At 50.5% G+C, this 16,275-nt stretch overlaps 1 protein-coding gene across 5 annotated transcripts in view; it reads right to left on the bottom strand.

Moving 5' to 3' along the window:
* FHL1 (four and a half LIM domains 1) overlaps nt 1-16,275 on the bottom strand; it is a 37,098-nt gene that overhangs the window by 2,471 nt on the left and 18,352 nt on the right. For 2 of the 5 annotated variants that reach the window (XM_007100252.4, XM_007100255.4), the window contains exons 1-5: nt 9,059-9,166; nt 2,002-2,183; nt 1,686-1,860; nt 900-1,069; nt 267-453 (exon numbers count right to left, since the gene is read on the bottom strand). In XM_007100252.4, coding sequence (XP_007100314.1) covers nt 267-453; nt 900-1,069; nt 1,686-1,860; nt 2,002-2,183; nt 9,059-9,080 — 736 coding nt within the window. In that variant the 5' untranslated portion in view covers nt 9,081-9,166. Of the gene's footprint in view, nt 1-266; nt 454-899; nt 1,070-1,685; nt 1,861-2,001; nt 2,184-9,058; nt 9,167-12,895; nt 12,921-16,275 lie in introns of those variants that run through there. The other 3 variants (XM_028482207.2, XM_028482206.2, XM_007100257.4) reach the window with 3 other exon arrangements.

Here is a 16,275-nt window from a genome sequence, read left to right as displayed (position 1 = left end):
CCTGCCCGTGGCCGTGGGTCTCAGGCTCGTGATCTCCGGCAGCAGCGTTAGTTAGTCGGCAGTCATCAGAAGTGTTCTGTGTTGCAAAGGCTAACCTGGCCTGGGGGAGAATCCAAACTATTTGGGGGCCTTCGGGACCACAGTGGCAGGGGGAGAGGGCATTCTTTGGGGCCTTTGTGGATGAAACCGACGACGTAGGAAAATGAGAGATGGTTACCATGCGCAAAACCTAGCCTGGCAGACTTAGCAAGGACTCTTTAGCCTACCAGTGATGGGGTTCTTGCATCCAGCACACTTCTTGGCCACAAAGTTCTTGTAGCAATCCACGCAGTAATACTGGTCCTCCACAGCGGTGAAACGCTGCCCAGCCAGCTTCTTAGAGCAGGTAACACACACAAAGCACTCGGCATGCCAGGGCTGATCCTGGTAAGTGATTCCTCCAGATGTGATGGCCTAGACCAGGGAGTGTAGCACCGGATTCAGATTCAACAACCATTTTGTTGAATGCCTACTACGTGCCAGGCACTGTGCTGGGCGCTCTGGTCTACAATATCTCATTGAATCGCCACAACGGCCATGGGAGGCAGGCGCTATTATTATCCCCCAGTTACAGATGAAGACACTGAGGTTCAGAGAAGGCAGGCCCCTGTGCGAGGTTACTACACGGCAACTGGGTGGAGGAGGCCGGCCTCCAGAGCCAGCGTGCCCACGGGCAGCCTGCCTCGGCCTGGGCGCGGCTTTCTACTACCACAGTCTCCTCATCTGTAAAACGAGAATAATAATTCCTACGTCGCAGGGCTGTCGTGAGGATGGAATGGGATAGTGTGTGTGCAAGTGCTCTGCAAACTGTCAAACGCCTCTAGAAGCAACGGTCAGCGCAGAACTCCCTTGACACGTACCTTGTTGCACTTCACGCAGTGCTTGGCAAACTTGGCCTCATGGCAAGTCACGCAGTAGAAGTCCTCCCCTTTAGGGAAGAAGCTTCCCGTCCCGATGACTTGCTTGCAGTTGCTGCAGGTGAAGCAGTCTTTGTGCCAGACGGTGCCCTTGTACTCCACGTTCTGATCTCCTGCGGGGGGGAAGAGATGGGGTAGCCCCACTGACAGTGCTCTGCAGGGGGCTGCATCCGCTGGCGCCGTCCTGGGCCCTCCAGAGGGGAGGAAATGCAGGCCCTGCAGTTCTTGGCCTCACGCTTCCAGTCGCCTACCCGCAGGGGCTTCTCTACCGCGTCCTCCTGTGGTCATGCCAACCCAGACTCTGTCAGGGAGGGGACCCCGGCTGTAGTGATTTAGGGTCAGATGCCTGAATCCCCGCCCCACCCCCACCCCCATGGCCTTGGTGGACTCCGAGATTCAACGGGGGACTACGTGACCCGGAACTGCACCCTAAGGAAGAAGCATGCTTCGATCACTTACTATCCCAAGTGAGAAAGCGCTACATACTTTTCACTTCCTTCTCTTGCCACAGACAGTTCTCTCCAGTGTTCTTTAGTTGCCGAGTGTGTGCGTGTGTGCGAGCATATATGTGTACACATATATACGTGTATATATATATGCGTGCATATATACGCTGAACTCCAGCCGCGGCTCCCAGCAGCACCAGCCCCAACGCCGCAAGCAACCCCACGCCACGTCTGCCCTCAGGGCCTCCTCCCTGGCTGCCCCGGGGCTGAGTGCGGCCGGTACCTGCCACGATCGGCTTGAAGCAGCCCTTGCACTTGGGGGAGTCCTCCCGAGTGGTGCACTTGTTGCACAGGATCTTGTTGTCCTTGGCCACGAAGGTCTCATTGGCCAAGGAGCGGAGGCACTTGGCGCAGCGGAAGCAGGTGTCGTGCCAGTAGCGGTTCTTGTAGTGCACCTCCTGGGAACCAAGCAGGGGGCCGGGCGCCGTGAGCGGGGCGTCCCGTCAAGATGACACGGTCCCTCACGCCAGAGCCCGAGCGGAAGGGCCGGCGCCCCGTCCGGGTCCACCCCCAGCCCCGCCCGCCCCCGCGGCCGCTACCTTGGAGTCGGCGCCGATGGGCTTGCGGCACTCCACGCACGTGTTGGCGCAGAACTTGTCGAAGCACTTGAGGCAGCAGTGGTGGCCGTCCTTCTGCACGTACTTCTTTCCCTGCAGGGAGTCCCTGCAGTAGTGGCAGTCCAATTTCTCAGCCATGGTGCCCACCCTGTAGCTGGAGGGACCTGCGGGGGACGAGCAGGTGGGACAAATGACCAACGCGAAGGCTGGAGCGTGGCCCGAGGGGCTCTGGGGAGGCCACCACGGGACCCAGGCGACAGGCGCTTCACCGTGACTCCTGCGACGAAAGCGCCCCACGGTGAGTCCCTGGGGCCCCGGGAGAGAGAGTCCCGCTGGGCCATCCCGACACAGTGCTGCCTCACAGAGGACACTGGGGGAGGGGCACAGGGGTTCTGGTGGGCACGGGGCCCCAAGTGGTGGGGTGAGCGAGGGCAGGGCTGGGACGGGGCAGGCGGGAGAGGGGAGGCCGAGCCTACACCAAAGGACGAGGACACAGCTCTCTGGGCCGAGTCTGCAGGCGGGCAGCCCAGCTGGCAGGGAGGGAGGTGCCCAGGCCCTCACTAGAGACGGAACCAGGAACCCCTGCCTACAACTTTCTCAGTGGGGAGAGCATCCTCGGGTGCCCGGCTGTCCTCCCACCTGCGAAACGCAGTTCATCTCAACAGAAACTTACTGCTGACTCTGGACCACACCAGGCACGTAAGCAATGCTTAGTGATTTATTTTAAATGTCCGCTTTTATTTTAAGTCTGCCAGAGCACTTTTTAATCCCTGAAAAGATCCTAAAGAATTATTTCCAAGATAGTTTACTGACTTTTGAGGCCCAAGCAATCAGGCAAGAGAGGACTTATTTAAAGTGCACTCTTGAACGCACACCAGCCGGTTTTGTGAACGATCTGTCACAGTGATGTTCGGTTTTGTGATGGCGCCGAAATCAAATCCCCCTCTGTTTAAGCAACTAAGGGTCAATACAGTCAATGAACTGTACGATTTAGGACATTTGCAATTTTAAAGTATAATCTGGGGGAAAATGGTTATTCCAAGAACCCCTTCCATTGCCTTCATACGAACTACTCCCTCCCACCCCACCCCCCCCACCCCCCCCCCACCCCCGCCCCCGGAATCACAGGCACTAAAAAGCACTCTGTTAATCCTGCCACCAAAGAGGTACCAAATGTGAGTTTCTATTAGCTCCCAACTTCTGTAAGCAGACGCTAATTTCTTCCTCTCTCCCTGAGAAAGAAACTTACACGGGTAAATAGACAGCAATTATTTAATTTGCCCAGGAAACAGGAAAACAGAGACCATTTCTCCGACCACCCACAAACGTGGTTATTGTGCAAGCGAACACCCCAGGAGTAATTTAGAGAGAAAGAACGAGGGAAGAGAAACGAGCAGTTGCCCGGTACTCACCGCAGCTCTTCCACTAACTGGCCAGCCCCAGACTCCCACTTTGGGTCCCATTCCCAGTTTTTTTTTTTTTTTTTTTTTTTTAATACAAACACATGTCCAAGTTGTTTGGATCCTGTTGCCGGAGGCAACCAAACAGCAGAGTGAGCTAAGGAAACCACACCCTGTGTCTGAGCACGGCCGGGGCTGGGCTAAGGCGGCGGACTCGCGCTCAGACCAGCCTCCCACAGGGCAGGTGAACAGCACCCCCAGGCCCACACACAGACCCTCCTCTCCAGACACCTGACGGCTGAAGCCAGGGAGTGACGGTCTTGTGCGAAGACAGGTGCTCGGGACAGTCATGTCGCAGTTCAGAGATTTACTGAGACTAGAGAATGGTTCTTACCGGCACTTTTCCCCCAAAAGAAAACCGGGGTGGTTCCCTTACATAACTGGGTTAGAAAGGAAAAGTAGAGACACGCTGAAACCAGGGTCTATCTCCTTGAACCACGCACTGTTTACTTAAGGCAGCTGTCTTTAGCCCCCGTGTACACCGGAAAGAGCACCTGTCACAGGGACAGAATGTTGAAAATCACTCTCCTTAATTCATTCCTGTTGGCCTTTCACACGTCACATAAAATCCTTGTCTTATTAGCTCTTCCATATTGAAACTGTGCACTCAGCGAAGATTTACTTTCTTGTTTAGAGCTGTGTAGAGAAACCAAATAAATCTCCGGTAACAGTAAGTGCCAGGAAATTAAATTATCAGTGGGTCCTAAATGCCATTTGGCAGGAAGTCAGAATTTGTAAGATTAGACAGCGCTGGCTTCCTGCGTGGCTAGAGACTATCTTCTTGGACCATATTTGAAAATCCCTCCTTCTCTCTTACCAAAGTCTCTATGTAGAGTTAAGTCTGAACCCAACTCATTTTAATATCACTCTCTTTTGATGTCATTCAAAGAAGAAATGGATTCTAAATATTTCTGTACTAGAGTACCATACAGAGACCCCACCTAAGGGATGGTTCTGTCTCATGGTATTTCTGAATCCTAGCTTTATGGTAAAAATACAGGGACTTATGTCATACAAAAAACCGAACTACCAGAAGACACAGTGAATTCCATTTAGAGCTTTCGGAGAGAAGGAAAACCACTATGGTTTCATGCTACCAGAGAGATCTTACCTGCCAAGCCTTTCCCGCCTTAAAACCACACACTTTCAAACTATTATTTTACCAATGCCAAGTTCTTCATTGGTTACTTTCATCGTTCTAGAACATGACTCGCCCAAGAGTTTCTAGGCATCCACACGGTGAACTAATCCGTGGCTCAGCAATGAACGTGGCAGAACCAGAGGGTGTTGAAAATGGAGTCACTGAATCTGTTCACCACTTTATCACACCTACAGCGCAGGGTCGTAAAACCAAGCAGAAGGGAAATTCAGTGAATACCACTGAGGAAAGTCCCACCACTTGGTGTTTTGGAGTCCTAGCTGTGGGCATTATTAGCTTTGCTTTCTTCAGTATGGAAAGCCCAGGGTCATCTCATATCCCCCGCCAATGTATACTTAAACCCAGAGAGTGTGTATCCAGACGAGTGACAGATTTCAAAGGGCACACCCTTTAGAACAGCTTTCCACAGCTGCCTCGAGCCTCTTTCACGTGTGTGCGAACACTTATTTGTCAAGATAAAATAGGCACTTCTAGGAATGCAGGCTTTACTGCCCAAGAAGTAAACGGGCTGGAAATACTTAAAGCATGTTAACAATGTCGATGTCAAATTCATGAACTTTAGTACCTTTTTGCAATAAATCCAGTAAGTGGAATTTTGGGCAAACGGGAATGAGCTTACCTTGTGGTTTTCTAAGCTTATGATTATTTGGTCCAAAACTATTTCAAACCTTCACACAGTGTACTTAGGAAGAAGTTGGAGTAATACATTCCTGCTGATGAGACAGTTACCACATCAGACCTCTGCATAAAATATGGACAGCGTACAGAAGAGCAAAATATTTTGTTACTACGTATCCTCTAAGAGAGTAACAACTCTAAGAAAACGGCTTATAAATGACAACGCTGACAGAGGTTCCTAAAAGACAGCAAAAGCCCTGATTTGTGGGCTGCACCAAATGAGCCACAGTTAAGCACTGACTTCGTGAGGAGAGAAAAGCTCTACGCTCTCCTTTCTTTCCCCTTGTTAGAAATAAAAGAATAGAGAAAAAAAAATGAAGGTGACATTTTTACCTCCTCTTTGGGGCTCTCTTTACTCTTAGTGAATGACATAGACTTAGGCGTATCTCTTAGGGAATAATTTTTTACCCCCTTAGCAATTTCTAAGTACATGAAATACAAAACCTTTTAACCTTCCAAAACTTCCAGATCTGTTGGCCTTGACCTATTGCTGTTATCTGGGAAAGGGCGTCATCAATCGTGAGATGAACACACTGGATACATACCGGTAGGACACTACTTCCCTTCCTGCCTTTGTCCAGGACATGTTTGCCCCAGGGAAGCTCTCTGACTAATCATTTTATAACAAAGATTTCTGTTTGAGAAAATCAGGGGGCAGCGCCTGTGACCCTAAGGTGCTGCTGTCTAACTGACAGTCCTTTATAAGACTTAGCCGGTTGGAATGCAGCTGGAAATGGGTCAAATGTTAGGTATTTATTCCAAGATGGTAGCCTGATTTTCTTGCTATGCCTGCTTCAAAGGACACATCATTCTTCACTTAATAAACAAGCTTCCTCTTTCAGAAAATTCCTGAAGTACATCCAGCATTCTAAGAGGGGCCTATATAAACCTCAGTGTCTCAGTAAGAAGTTTTGGCTTCCGATTTAATCATGTACACATACAAGAAATATAACATTGCAACATCTGTGGTTTTTTTTTTTTTTTACTATAAACCTCATTAGAGAAGATCCAGTTTGTATTTAATAGTCTTGTTTCTGCTTTATATGTATTGTCTCATGGATTTCTTGCTAATCTTCACTTTCCCCCTCCTGCCCAAGTGGCTCAAAATAAGAATATTTAGGGAAAAAGTGAGTATTATTACTAGGTAGCATTTTTCTAACTATGTGCTTTCCCTGAGTGGTATAATGTACAGTATAAACAATGAACCGCAACTCAAATGGGAAAAAAATGCAGGTTATTTCTGGTCTGTTAATGGCTTAAGTGCGACATACCAGGACGTTAGTCACTCCACGTATGAGAACATTCAACACACGGAACGAAGCCTTGGCCGATGAAAGGGACGCCTGCGCAGCAGTCGCGCCTGCGGACCTGGAGGCGCCACCCCACGCGGGGGATAAACAAACACCTGCACAGCTGCGACAGGGAGGGGCTCACGGGTCACCGAAAAGTGGGCTTTCAGAGAATTTCACCGAAAATCGGAAAGTGGTTTTTCCCTTACAAACAGACCAGGTAACAGTTCCACGTTATTAGCAACTTGGCCGGTACGCTGCGTTTAGGAAAAGCCCCGCCAACTCTCCTTTGGCTTGCTGGTCACAGGCAACCCGGTTTAGATGACACCCGGGATCAGGGGGGCTGCACAGACATGATCAAACGCAACATTACGTGCCCCTGAACTTACCCCGGGCAGATCCTATCCCAGAGCCACTCTGTCCTGACACAGGGCTTTTCTGAACGTCGCACACAATACGTGCGGCGCGTTCTGCCTCTCGCACCGTAGAGAAAGGGCTTCCGACCTGGTAGCCAACCCGACGTGTGTTTTCAGCTTTTCTCGTTGTGGCAAAGTAGCAGGCGGGCGTTTGGTGGTCGTTAAAAGTACCAAACGTTCAGTTTCACCCTCGACCAAGGCTTCTGACTACCACTTTCCAGTTATTTCAGGAAGCCAGTACACCGGGTCTGCTCCCCTCACCCACCCGTTCCCGTCACATCCCTGCCTGGAGAGGATGCTGGGTGACTTCACTGCCCTCCCTCCCACCCACCCGGTCCTCAACCTGAAAGGCCAAAGGGTAAAGGAATGAAATCTGCACAACTTTGCCGATGGTAAGTGTTCAGTAACAAAAGGATCAATTCCTGTCCTTGAAACGTCCTCTCAAGTATGTGGATTCCGGTCCCTAAAAATGGATTCTCATCCATCCAATTATCCGAGCCTCTATTTTGTCCACACAAAGTCCATTTCAGGGTACTGTGGGGCTGCTTTCTGTGAGCACTTCTTTCTCAACTGCCTTCATGGACCTATGAACCTAATGTAACACAAGATGATAGTTCCCGATTTAAAAAATCATCTAGAAGGTGTCAGTTACAGCCTCCAGATTTACTATAAGAATAATGTCAGGATTTGGTGCACTTTAAAAACCAAGGTTGGGTGTGTTATAGATATGTCACCTTTGAGATATATTTCCCTAGTCTGTCATTTAATTAGGAAATAAAACGGGGCGTTAACGTGAGTTCAAGGTCCATTGGAACGACTGCTACAGCTGACTGTTGTCTACACCCAGAGAATATGTACGTTGACCGACTACCACAATCTCAGGCGTGTGGTGCCATGTTTGTAAAATGGCTCCTGGGGGGTGGGGAGAAAAACAGACAGCTCTTGAACACTTGGGAACAGGGAAGACGTCGCACTCTGATTCATTAAAGCAGTGCATTCCATCACAGCATATTCGTTTTAAGACAACGAAAGAGCAATTTCTCAAAGTATTTCCGTTGTTTAAGTATTGACAGGCAAAAAAAAAAAAAAAAATATATATATATATATATATATATATATTGACAAGCAGTTACAAGCTTTCAAAAAATCAATTTTTCCAAAAGCCTGCCGCTGATAATTATAACACTTCGCCCCTTAATCTGAAAGCTGGGAGATGGGACAAAGTGCCTGGTTGCTACGAAAGGGGACTGTTACTTAGGCAGAGGGCAACAGAGCCACGGCGACATTCCTGGCTTCGCAGGAGAGGGTGGCAGCAGGCTGGCTCCAGAGAACCGGGCTTTCTGGGGAAACCGGCGGTCCTTCAGTCCCTATCCCGGGCGAGTCTTGCCCACGGCCCAAGGGCTTCCTCAGTGTCAGGAAGACTGTCACGGTAATGATGACGGTCTAGAAGTTCCGAACCTTTGCCCCTTTGTCTGATCGGAACAATTCATAACCTACGTGTCATATCAAAAGTATCATAGCAATTTCTTCGGGAAGAAAAAACATGGCTCAGAAAAGGAGACGATGTGGTTAAGTCAGTTTGGACTTTCTTAGTTATAAATCTTCCTCCTTCCAGCTCCATATTCGATTGACCTTTTCTAAACACTTTAAATTCGATTTATAGCACTGTCGAGATGAAGATTTGTATCTTATAAATAACAAAAAAATTCCTAAAACAACAAAGAAAACCTCCTTCCTCACACAGTCTCTTTCAGCTTCATTAGATGTCCTGGAAAATGTACAATACAGTAGTATGTTTATACATTAAAAAAAAAAAAAATAAGGCACTCAAACTGCTGATTCTACTTGAATAAGAGTAATCTTTTGTCTTGGAAACAGCATTCGAAGAAGGCAAGGACAGAACAGAGACGAGCTATGATTTACTATTTAGACAAGGCTAAAATCATTTCGTCGAAAAGTATCTTTTAGACAAATCGTAAGATTCAGTGCCCAAATAAAATTGTGCTTCCTAGAAGATAAAGAATATGAAGCTTTTACCTGAGTGTCTATGGGAAGCCATGGCTTAGAGGCCAAGTTCAGGAGCAGCACCTAGACCAGTCTTCCCGCAGGCCCAGCTGATAAGGCTGTGGCTCAGTTGTGAACATACATTTAAGGGGAAGCGGCTAACACAAAAATAACCAAGAGCAGATGGCCCACCCCTCCCCAGAGATCACAACCTTAATCCCACTAGAAAATTCTTAACCATTTTAGGTGATCCAAGGGAGAAGAATAGGACCCAGTAAAAATACCAAACACTGCATATAAATACCTGTGGGGCTACTCAGCATCCAAATTAGCTCCAGAGCCAGAGAGGCCACATAGAAAGTGATCCCTGTACCGGAATAAAATTTGGACTCGGCCCTGGCATACCTTAACGCTGAGCCACCCTCATTAATCCACTTTATATGCCTAACGAGCTTGCATTTGGTCCTTTGAAGAATTCATTTTTGTGCTGTTAATGATAAAAGTAACTGTAAGAGACAGACTTATGCTACCAGTGTAATTAAAAGGGATTAGACACTGTGAATATACAGATCAAGGGCATTATCTCTGTCCTACTTGGTCTGCACCAGAGATCAGGAGAATACTGAAGACAGCAATCCTAGCCTCGTATCTCCTTAGTGTCAGAGCGGGGCAGGAGGGAGAGACATACACACCCGCTACGTACACCAAGGAAGAGCCACTGTCCCACAAACGAAATCTCTCGCTTTTCACTGTCGGGAACAATGAATGTAAAAAATATGGGCGAAAGAAAACATGGCGCCCTAACATGTTGGAACGGCCCAACAGGTCATCCACCGGCCGGAGGCTGGTCCTCAGGATGGAGCTCTAGGAGGAGCTGAGGTTCTGAGGAGGGCCTGTGAGTCCCTCCCCAGCCAGGGTCCTGGCGGCCGTCCCCTCAACACGGAGCCTCTCACGGCTGCTGCTCTGCTCCCCTCGAGGCTTCGCTCCAAGTCACTTTTTCAGTGCCGTCTTCTTTGGCCACCCTGTTTAACATCGCAAACACGCTCCCCACCCCCCACCCCCCACCTCTTCCCCAATTTGTTCCCCGCGAAAACTGTATGTTGAAGACATGAATCAAAAGACGTGGAAAGTGTTAATCAAGTCGCACGTGAAACGGAAACGTAGTCCCACCTGGAACCCCAAAGTGGCTTCAGCCAGTGAACTTCAAGGAAAGGGGACGGCCTGCGCTCCGGGTCAGGCCATGGCTCGTCTAGCGCTTGTCACTGGTTTCACCCTCTTCATGCGTCTTCCCCCCGAGGCTGAGGGCCGGGGTCATGCTTTACTTGGCTTCCTGCTCCCCGGCACCGGCAGGTAAGCGGTACACGCTTCACGATGAATGAATCAATGAGCTTCGCGGCGCTCACGCTCTTCAAACGTTTAATGAAAAGTTATTCTAAACATAGTTTGGACCCTTAAATGCAAGCACGACTAAAAACACAGCAATGTTGTTATATACGGGTTTTACGAAACATGCTCAGGAAAAACAGCTGAACTGTCTTGGATTATTCAAGTAGGGTATGCATTCAACTTAAAAAAAAAACCAAGTTATTCTAAAAGATAGCTAAAACTGTCAGTAACTCCTAGTTAGCTGGAAAATGATACACCAGTAAAACCCCGGACGTTACAGGCAGATTTAGTACATGTCAAAAAAAGAAAGATTTAAAAAAAAAAAGACACCAGTAAAACCCCGGACGTTACAGGCAGATTTAGTACATGTCAAAAAAAGAAAGATTTAAAAAAAAAAGGAAAGAAAGCCTGGGAAAAGAAGGGAAGGGACACTGCGCTCCCACCGTGCCGCCGCAGCCTTTCCCATCTCGGCTGATGGCGGTCTGGCAGGGAGACTGGCCACGCCCCTAAAGCAAACCCAAACTTTTCACCCAGAGGAAAGGCTCTTAGTTTATCAGAGGATTAACCTTTACGAACCCTAAATTTTCGGTTTTAGTGAGGTGTATTTTTAGGTAGAGCTGAGGTATTTTTAAACGCCCCCCTCGCCGAGCCACGAACGGCGGTAAGCTCAGCGCGCCCAAGGCTCTCCTCCAGGAAGTGAAAGGTGACAACAGAATACGGACACACTGAGGGCCGTTATCAAATGAGCAAATAAACCTAAATCTCCTTTGCCCGAAGCACGAGAAAAAACACCAAAACGAGAGAACTGCTTTCTGACCCTTCATTCATTAGTCAACTCCGACCAGCCGGTGTGGGCCGCGGGCTCGGCCGACGACAACAGCGTTGACTCCGCAGTTTGCACCGACCGGGCGAAGCCGGCCTCCCGAAGAACTTCACGAGGTGTGAGCAACACCTGCTCTGGCGCCCGTCCCCACTGCCCATGTCCTCAAGTCACAAAGCTGTCACTTTCACAAAACCAAAGCAGAAAGTCCATTTCTCGGTAAGAAGAGTGGGGGCGGCTCAGTGGTTCAGAGGCTTTGCCGGTCACTCAGCAGACACCCGAACGGCCAGTGCTTCATCAGCGTCTGAGCCGCCTCCATTTCACGTCACCAGCATGACGTGTACCAGCATCCCTAACCATCACTGTCCTGTTTACAAAGCGCCTTCCCACGCTGTTGGTGGAGCTGGCTGGTGTTGCACGAGCAAATCTCTTTAGGGCCTGAAGGCCGCGCCTCGGGCCTTCCGGCCTCCCCTGCTCTAGCGGACATCAGGCCGACTGGTCAGTGAGCGCCGGGCATCACAGCTCCTCGGCCCCCTCTCGCGCGGGGCCCCCTGAGGCTCCGCCGGCCTCAGCTCATTTACACACTCTCGTCCCCGCACCGCGCTGCGCTTCCACTTCACCTGCCTTTGGCTCCGCCTGTGGAGAGGGCCGCCCCACGCGCTCGCTGATTCTATAAGAACGCTTGCTGAACACATGTCCTACTGTGCAGTGCAAGACAGTTTGCTGGTCACAAAGAATAAGAGACAGCCCTTCCTCTGCAGGGTACCGAGATCAACAGACAGGTGACTAGCACGCAAGGCGCGGCACGGTGAGTGCGACGAGACACGTGGGAAGTGGTGTCGAGGTTTATCACAGGCAGAGATCACATCGGGTTTGGGGGACCGGACAAGACTAGGTGGCTGGGATGGTGTGTGCCCCGGTCCCTGAAGAACGGGGGATACTGCAGCACCCAGAGGAGGGCAGGGGCCGTTCCAAGAGAGGGGCCAGCGCGAGCAAAGGTACGAGCGGAGCGGGGCCCGCTCCAGAGGCAGGACGCAACCCCCCGCGGGCGGGAGCGCGGTGGCACACGCGGACACACGCGGACACACGCGAGGGGAGGGCACGGCCTGGCGAGGAACGGCGCGGGCAGCAGCCTCAACGAGGGCACTCAGGGCACGGAGAGCAGGGCTGGAAGGGACGCCGTGGGGCAGGACCAAGAGGGCGGCTTAGGTATGTCAGAGGGGGAGGAGCCGTGACCCCTCTGAGGTCGTGATTCTGGGTGACGGGGAAGCGGCGGGGGACGTGGGAGGCGGAGCCGGGGTGGGGAAAAACGGCACTTTATTGTGGGCTTTATAAGGAGGTTCTTCTGAGGTGTCAACAGCTAAGCCCCTTTAATAGGGCCCGAGTGGTCGAGCCAGGAGAGAAACAGGGATGAGGGTGAGGTTCCCGCGGAATCACGTTTGTGGGGAGTCTTGCGCTGCAGTCGAACCTCAGAATCTCTACCTCACAAATACCACTGGCTCAAACTTCCAGAGTTCAAAGGGGTGCAGCCTAAGAGTCAAACATGACAAATTCAGTGACCCAGTTGGCCCACATCTTGGGAGCTCCTCGCTCACGGCTTGGCTCGTGGTCACCCTTCTCCCCTGCCTGCAGTTTGCTTCTCCCGAAGAAATCTGAAAACTTACTCAGGTTCGCTTACTGGCTGTGAGTCGCCTCCAGAGGCAAGAGAATGATAACATGCTGGAATGGAGTCTTTGTGGCTGTATCAGTGGTTTCAGCTTCATTTTCCTCTCCCATTCTTCTTCTCCTCCTCCTCCCCATGCCGACTACTAATGCATTAACACACGGCAAGTCTTCTCTCAGTATAACTTTGTCCGACTCCCCAGGTCCCTCCACCCACAATCTTCCCGAGTGGCTCCAACTGCGAGATTAAGGCACCTAGTCACACACCGAGACACGATGTGATTCCATGCTGAGCTCTCTCTCCAGAGTATTTCTGGCAAGAAAAAGCCCAGGACAGCTTCTGCCATCTCATGTTCCTGTCAACCTTCAGGGTGGGAAAGATTACTTTTTCTTACCGAGTAGCCAAATTTTGCGTGGTCACCGCTTAAGTGTCACAACTCAGTGTCACAACCAGTCAAAGAATAAAACGAGGGGACCCCCCCACCCCGCCGCCGAACCACACGCGGGGCAGCTATATCAGGTTAAGGCCCGAATGAAAGCAAATCTGGAATTCTTCCTCCCCAGAGGGCCTCTGAATCTCGGAGCGAAGGAAAGGGTGGCTATGAAAGGGGAAGACCTGTTACAAATGAGACAAAATACATGAAACAGAAGACCCTGGAAACGGCCAAGCACCTTGCAAGTGCTAATTCACTCCAGTGAAGGCCTGTTCAGTTCACAGTTCACCAGGGCTTAGAAAATCTCCGTGTAAGACTCAGAGATTAAGCATTTAAACACGTGCCGTGGCCTCTGCCATTTGATTTTTGAAAATGTCATTCCATGATTAGTAACAGTTTTAAATGTCTCCTGTCCCCAAAGCCTGCCAGGATGTAGGAACTGTACCGACCACAGCCCAGAGATATTTCTGTGGGCTTCTAACCAGAACAAATGACTTTCAAAGTTAGCCACTATGATGACCTCAGATTTAAAAATATATATTTGAAGTGGCACTTAAAAGAGGAAATAAAGAGAAAGTGATAAAAGAAACGAAACAGAAATCAGGAAGAGTTTTAGAAGGCAATACACAATACAAATACAGAATTTCAGATCGGAGGAAAACGAATATTTCATGAAACGGAGAAGCTCGTAGGGATGAATCCTTGTCATATTTTAGGTGTTAAAATTCTCTTCCAGTCTATTTCTACCACCACCACCCACTTGTGATATATCTGTTTTATTTCCATGTTGCCATGTGCCATGACTCAAAACACCCTTTCAGTCATGCTGACTCCTGGCGTTCGCCAAGCCCACCTGTTACGGACATTTCAAGCCTCTGATAGACGCTTGAGAGCTAAACATTCCATGACCCTAGTCTATCATTTAGCCAGCTGATTAATATCCGTAACAGGACAGAACAGCAAATCAAATACGCTTCCATCTCCTTACTCTTAATTCTGCTACCTGGGACCGACTGCCTTGACCAGAGGTGTGATCATAATAACTCACGAGCCCTGCTTTGGGGTGTGAGATCTCAACTAGCAACATACGACCTGTGCTCATGTGCCAAAGGACTGCAATTACTACATTCCCCTCATCATGCATTGGTGCTTTCAACTCCGAAGCAGGGGAAAGCCCCAGGATTCAGGGCAGAGGCTGGAAACACGAGTGGTTCTGCGGGGCTGGTCATGGGGCACAGAAGTGGGTGTGGGTGTGGAGCACAGGGGGAGGAAGGGCGTCAAGCTGCGATCTGGGCGTCACTCAGGAAGTCTAGATTTTGTCAGGCAACAGGGTTGACTGTTTGATAGCGGGGCCAGTCGCGTTTCCGGAGGATTGAAAGCCTCACTTGGTCCCCGTCTGCCAAGTTTCCCCGAGGGCCATTATTTGTCTGCCTGACCCAGGAGGGTGGTGGTCCGCGGTGACTCATGTCTGAGAGAGCAAACGTGAAGAACCTTCTGCGGAGAGAGCTACCGAGACGGAGTTAAGGCCAGCGCGCCCTGCCGTGAGGTTTACTGCCCGTGAGTCTGTGCACGGGGAGGACGCGGCACGGGGGCACGGGCTCCCCCTTCATCCAGACCGCACGACGACAGAGTCGGAAACGACCTCAGAGGCCTCATCTTACGGACGGGAAAACCAAGGCCCAGAGACGCGGGGGGCGGGGGGGGACGACTCCCTCACTGCGTTAGCAGCAGCTCCAGGTCTGGAACCCGGGTGTCGGGCCCCCCCCACCGCCCAAGGCGCCGCTCCGGGCACGTCACGCTGCCGCCAGCGAGGGCTCTACTCACGACGCCGGAAAACCCGCACGCGGGTTTGTTTATGATCAGTGGGGGTCACGGCCCCTTGACTTGTCATCATCGGCAGAGGCTGGGGGCCTGCGTCACCGACACCGAGACTAAGGGACAGCTCTACGATCTGTGCATGAAAACACCTCGAAGGCTCTCTCACGCTACAGCCAGGGTCTAGTCAAAGTGACCGTCCACTTGAGCCGAGCTCAGCGGGAAAGCGGCAGCTGATACGGGGCCGAGAGAGCAGGGCCCGGTCGGTGGAGGAGCAGAGCGTCTCCCTGAGGCAGCTGACACTCCAGAAGCCCGAGCGAGTCCTTTCAAAGCGGGCAGCACGCGACCAGAACGACAGGGACACGAGGTCCAGCAAACACAGCCCAAGAAGGGGTCTGTGGCTGGAGTGGCAGAAGCCACCACAGGTCTCGCACTCGGAGAGATTACATCACGTTCCCCTCAAACTCCAAGCCTTCCTGCTGGTTTTCCAGCAGTGTGACAATCAAAGAGAACAAGCACGTGACTACGGACCGAGTGTAAACAAGACCCGACTGTCGGAGGCAGGGAAACCCAAACGAACAGTGATGGTGATCACTGCATTCAGTGGAACTCAGATGAAACGGTTTAGACTGGACCAGGACTATTTTTGAAGGCCTCCATGAAAGAGAGTCAAGCCTTAATTTTATATGAGATCGTCTGAGCAACCAACATCGTTCTAAGACAAATCACATAGAATTTGCCCCGGGTTTAATACGGGGCTGTTTTATAAAGTTTCAAGGGAATACAGCATAGTGGCTAAGGGCATGGACTCTGGAGCCAGAACGTCTAGAATCGACTCCTGCCTCCACCACTTAGTGGTTGTGTGCGAGCAAGTATTACTTAACTTCTCTGTGACTCAATTTGCTCATCTTTAAAATGGGGAAAACAAGAGTACCTACCTTAGCAGGGCTGTCATGAGAAACAGTAAATACTGGCAACACTCAGAACGGTGACTGGCACACAGTAAGCACAACGTGTTATTATTTGTTCAGTTTCACTCTAAAAATGCGGATGTCTGTCCCAAGAAGCAGATTCCTGCAAAAGAGGAATTTATCCTCAAGTTTACCAATCCACAGGGGATATGTGGAAAGAGA

Source organism: Physeter macrocephalus, chromosome 21 (genome assembly GCF_002837175.3).
Source record: "Physeter macrocephalus isolate SW-GA chromosome 21, ASM283717v5, whole genome shotgun sequence".
Classification (NCBI taxonomy): Eukaryota; Metazoa; Chordata; class Mammalia; order Artiodactyla; family Physeteridae; genus Physeter; species Physeter macrocephalus.
Note: the sequence above shows the minus strand (reverse complement) of the source record. Positions and strands in the feature narration are given on the sequence as shown.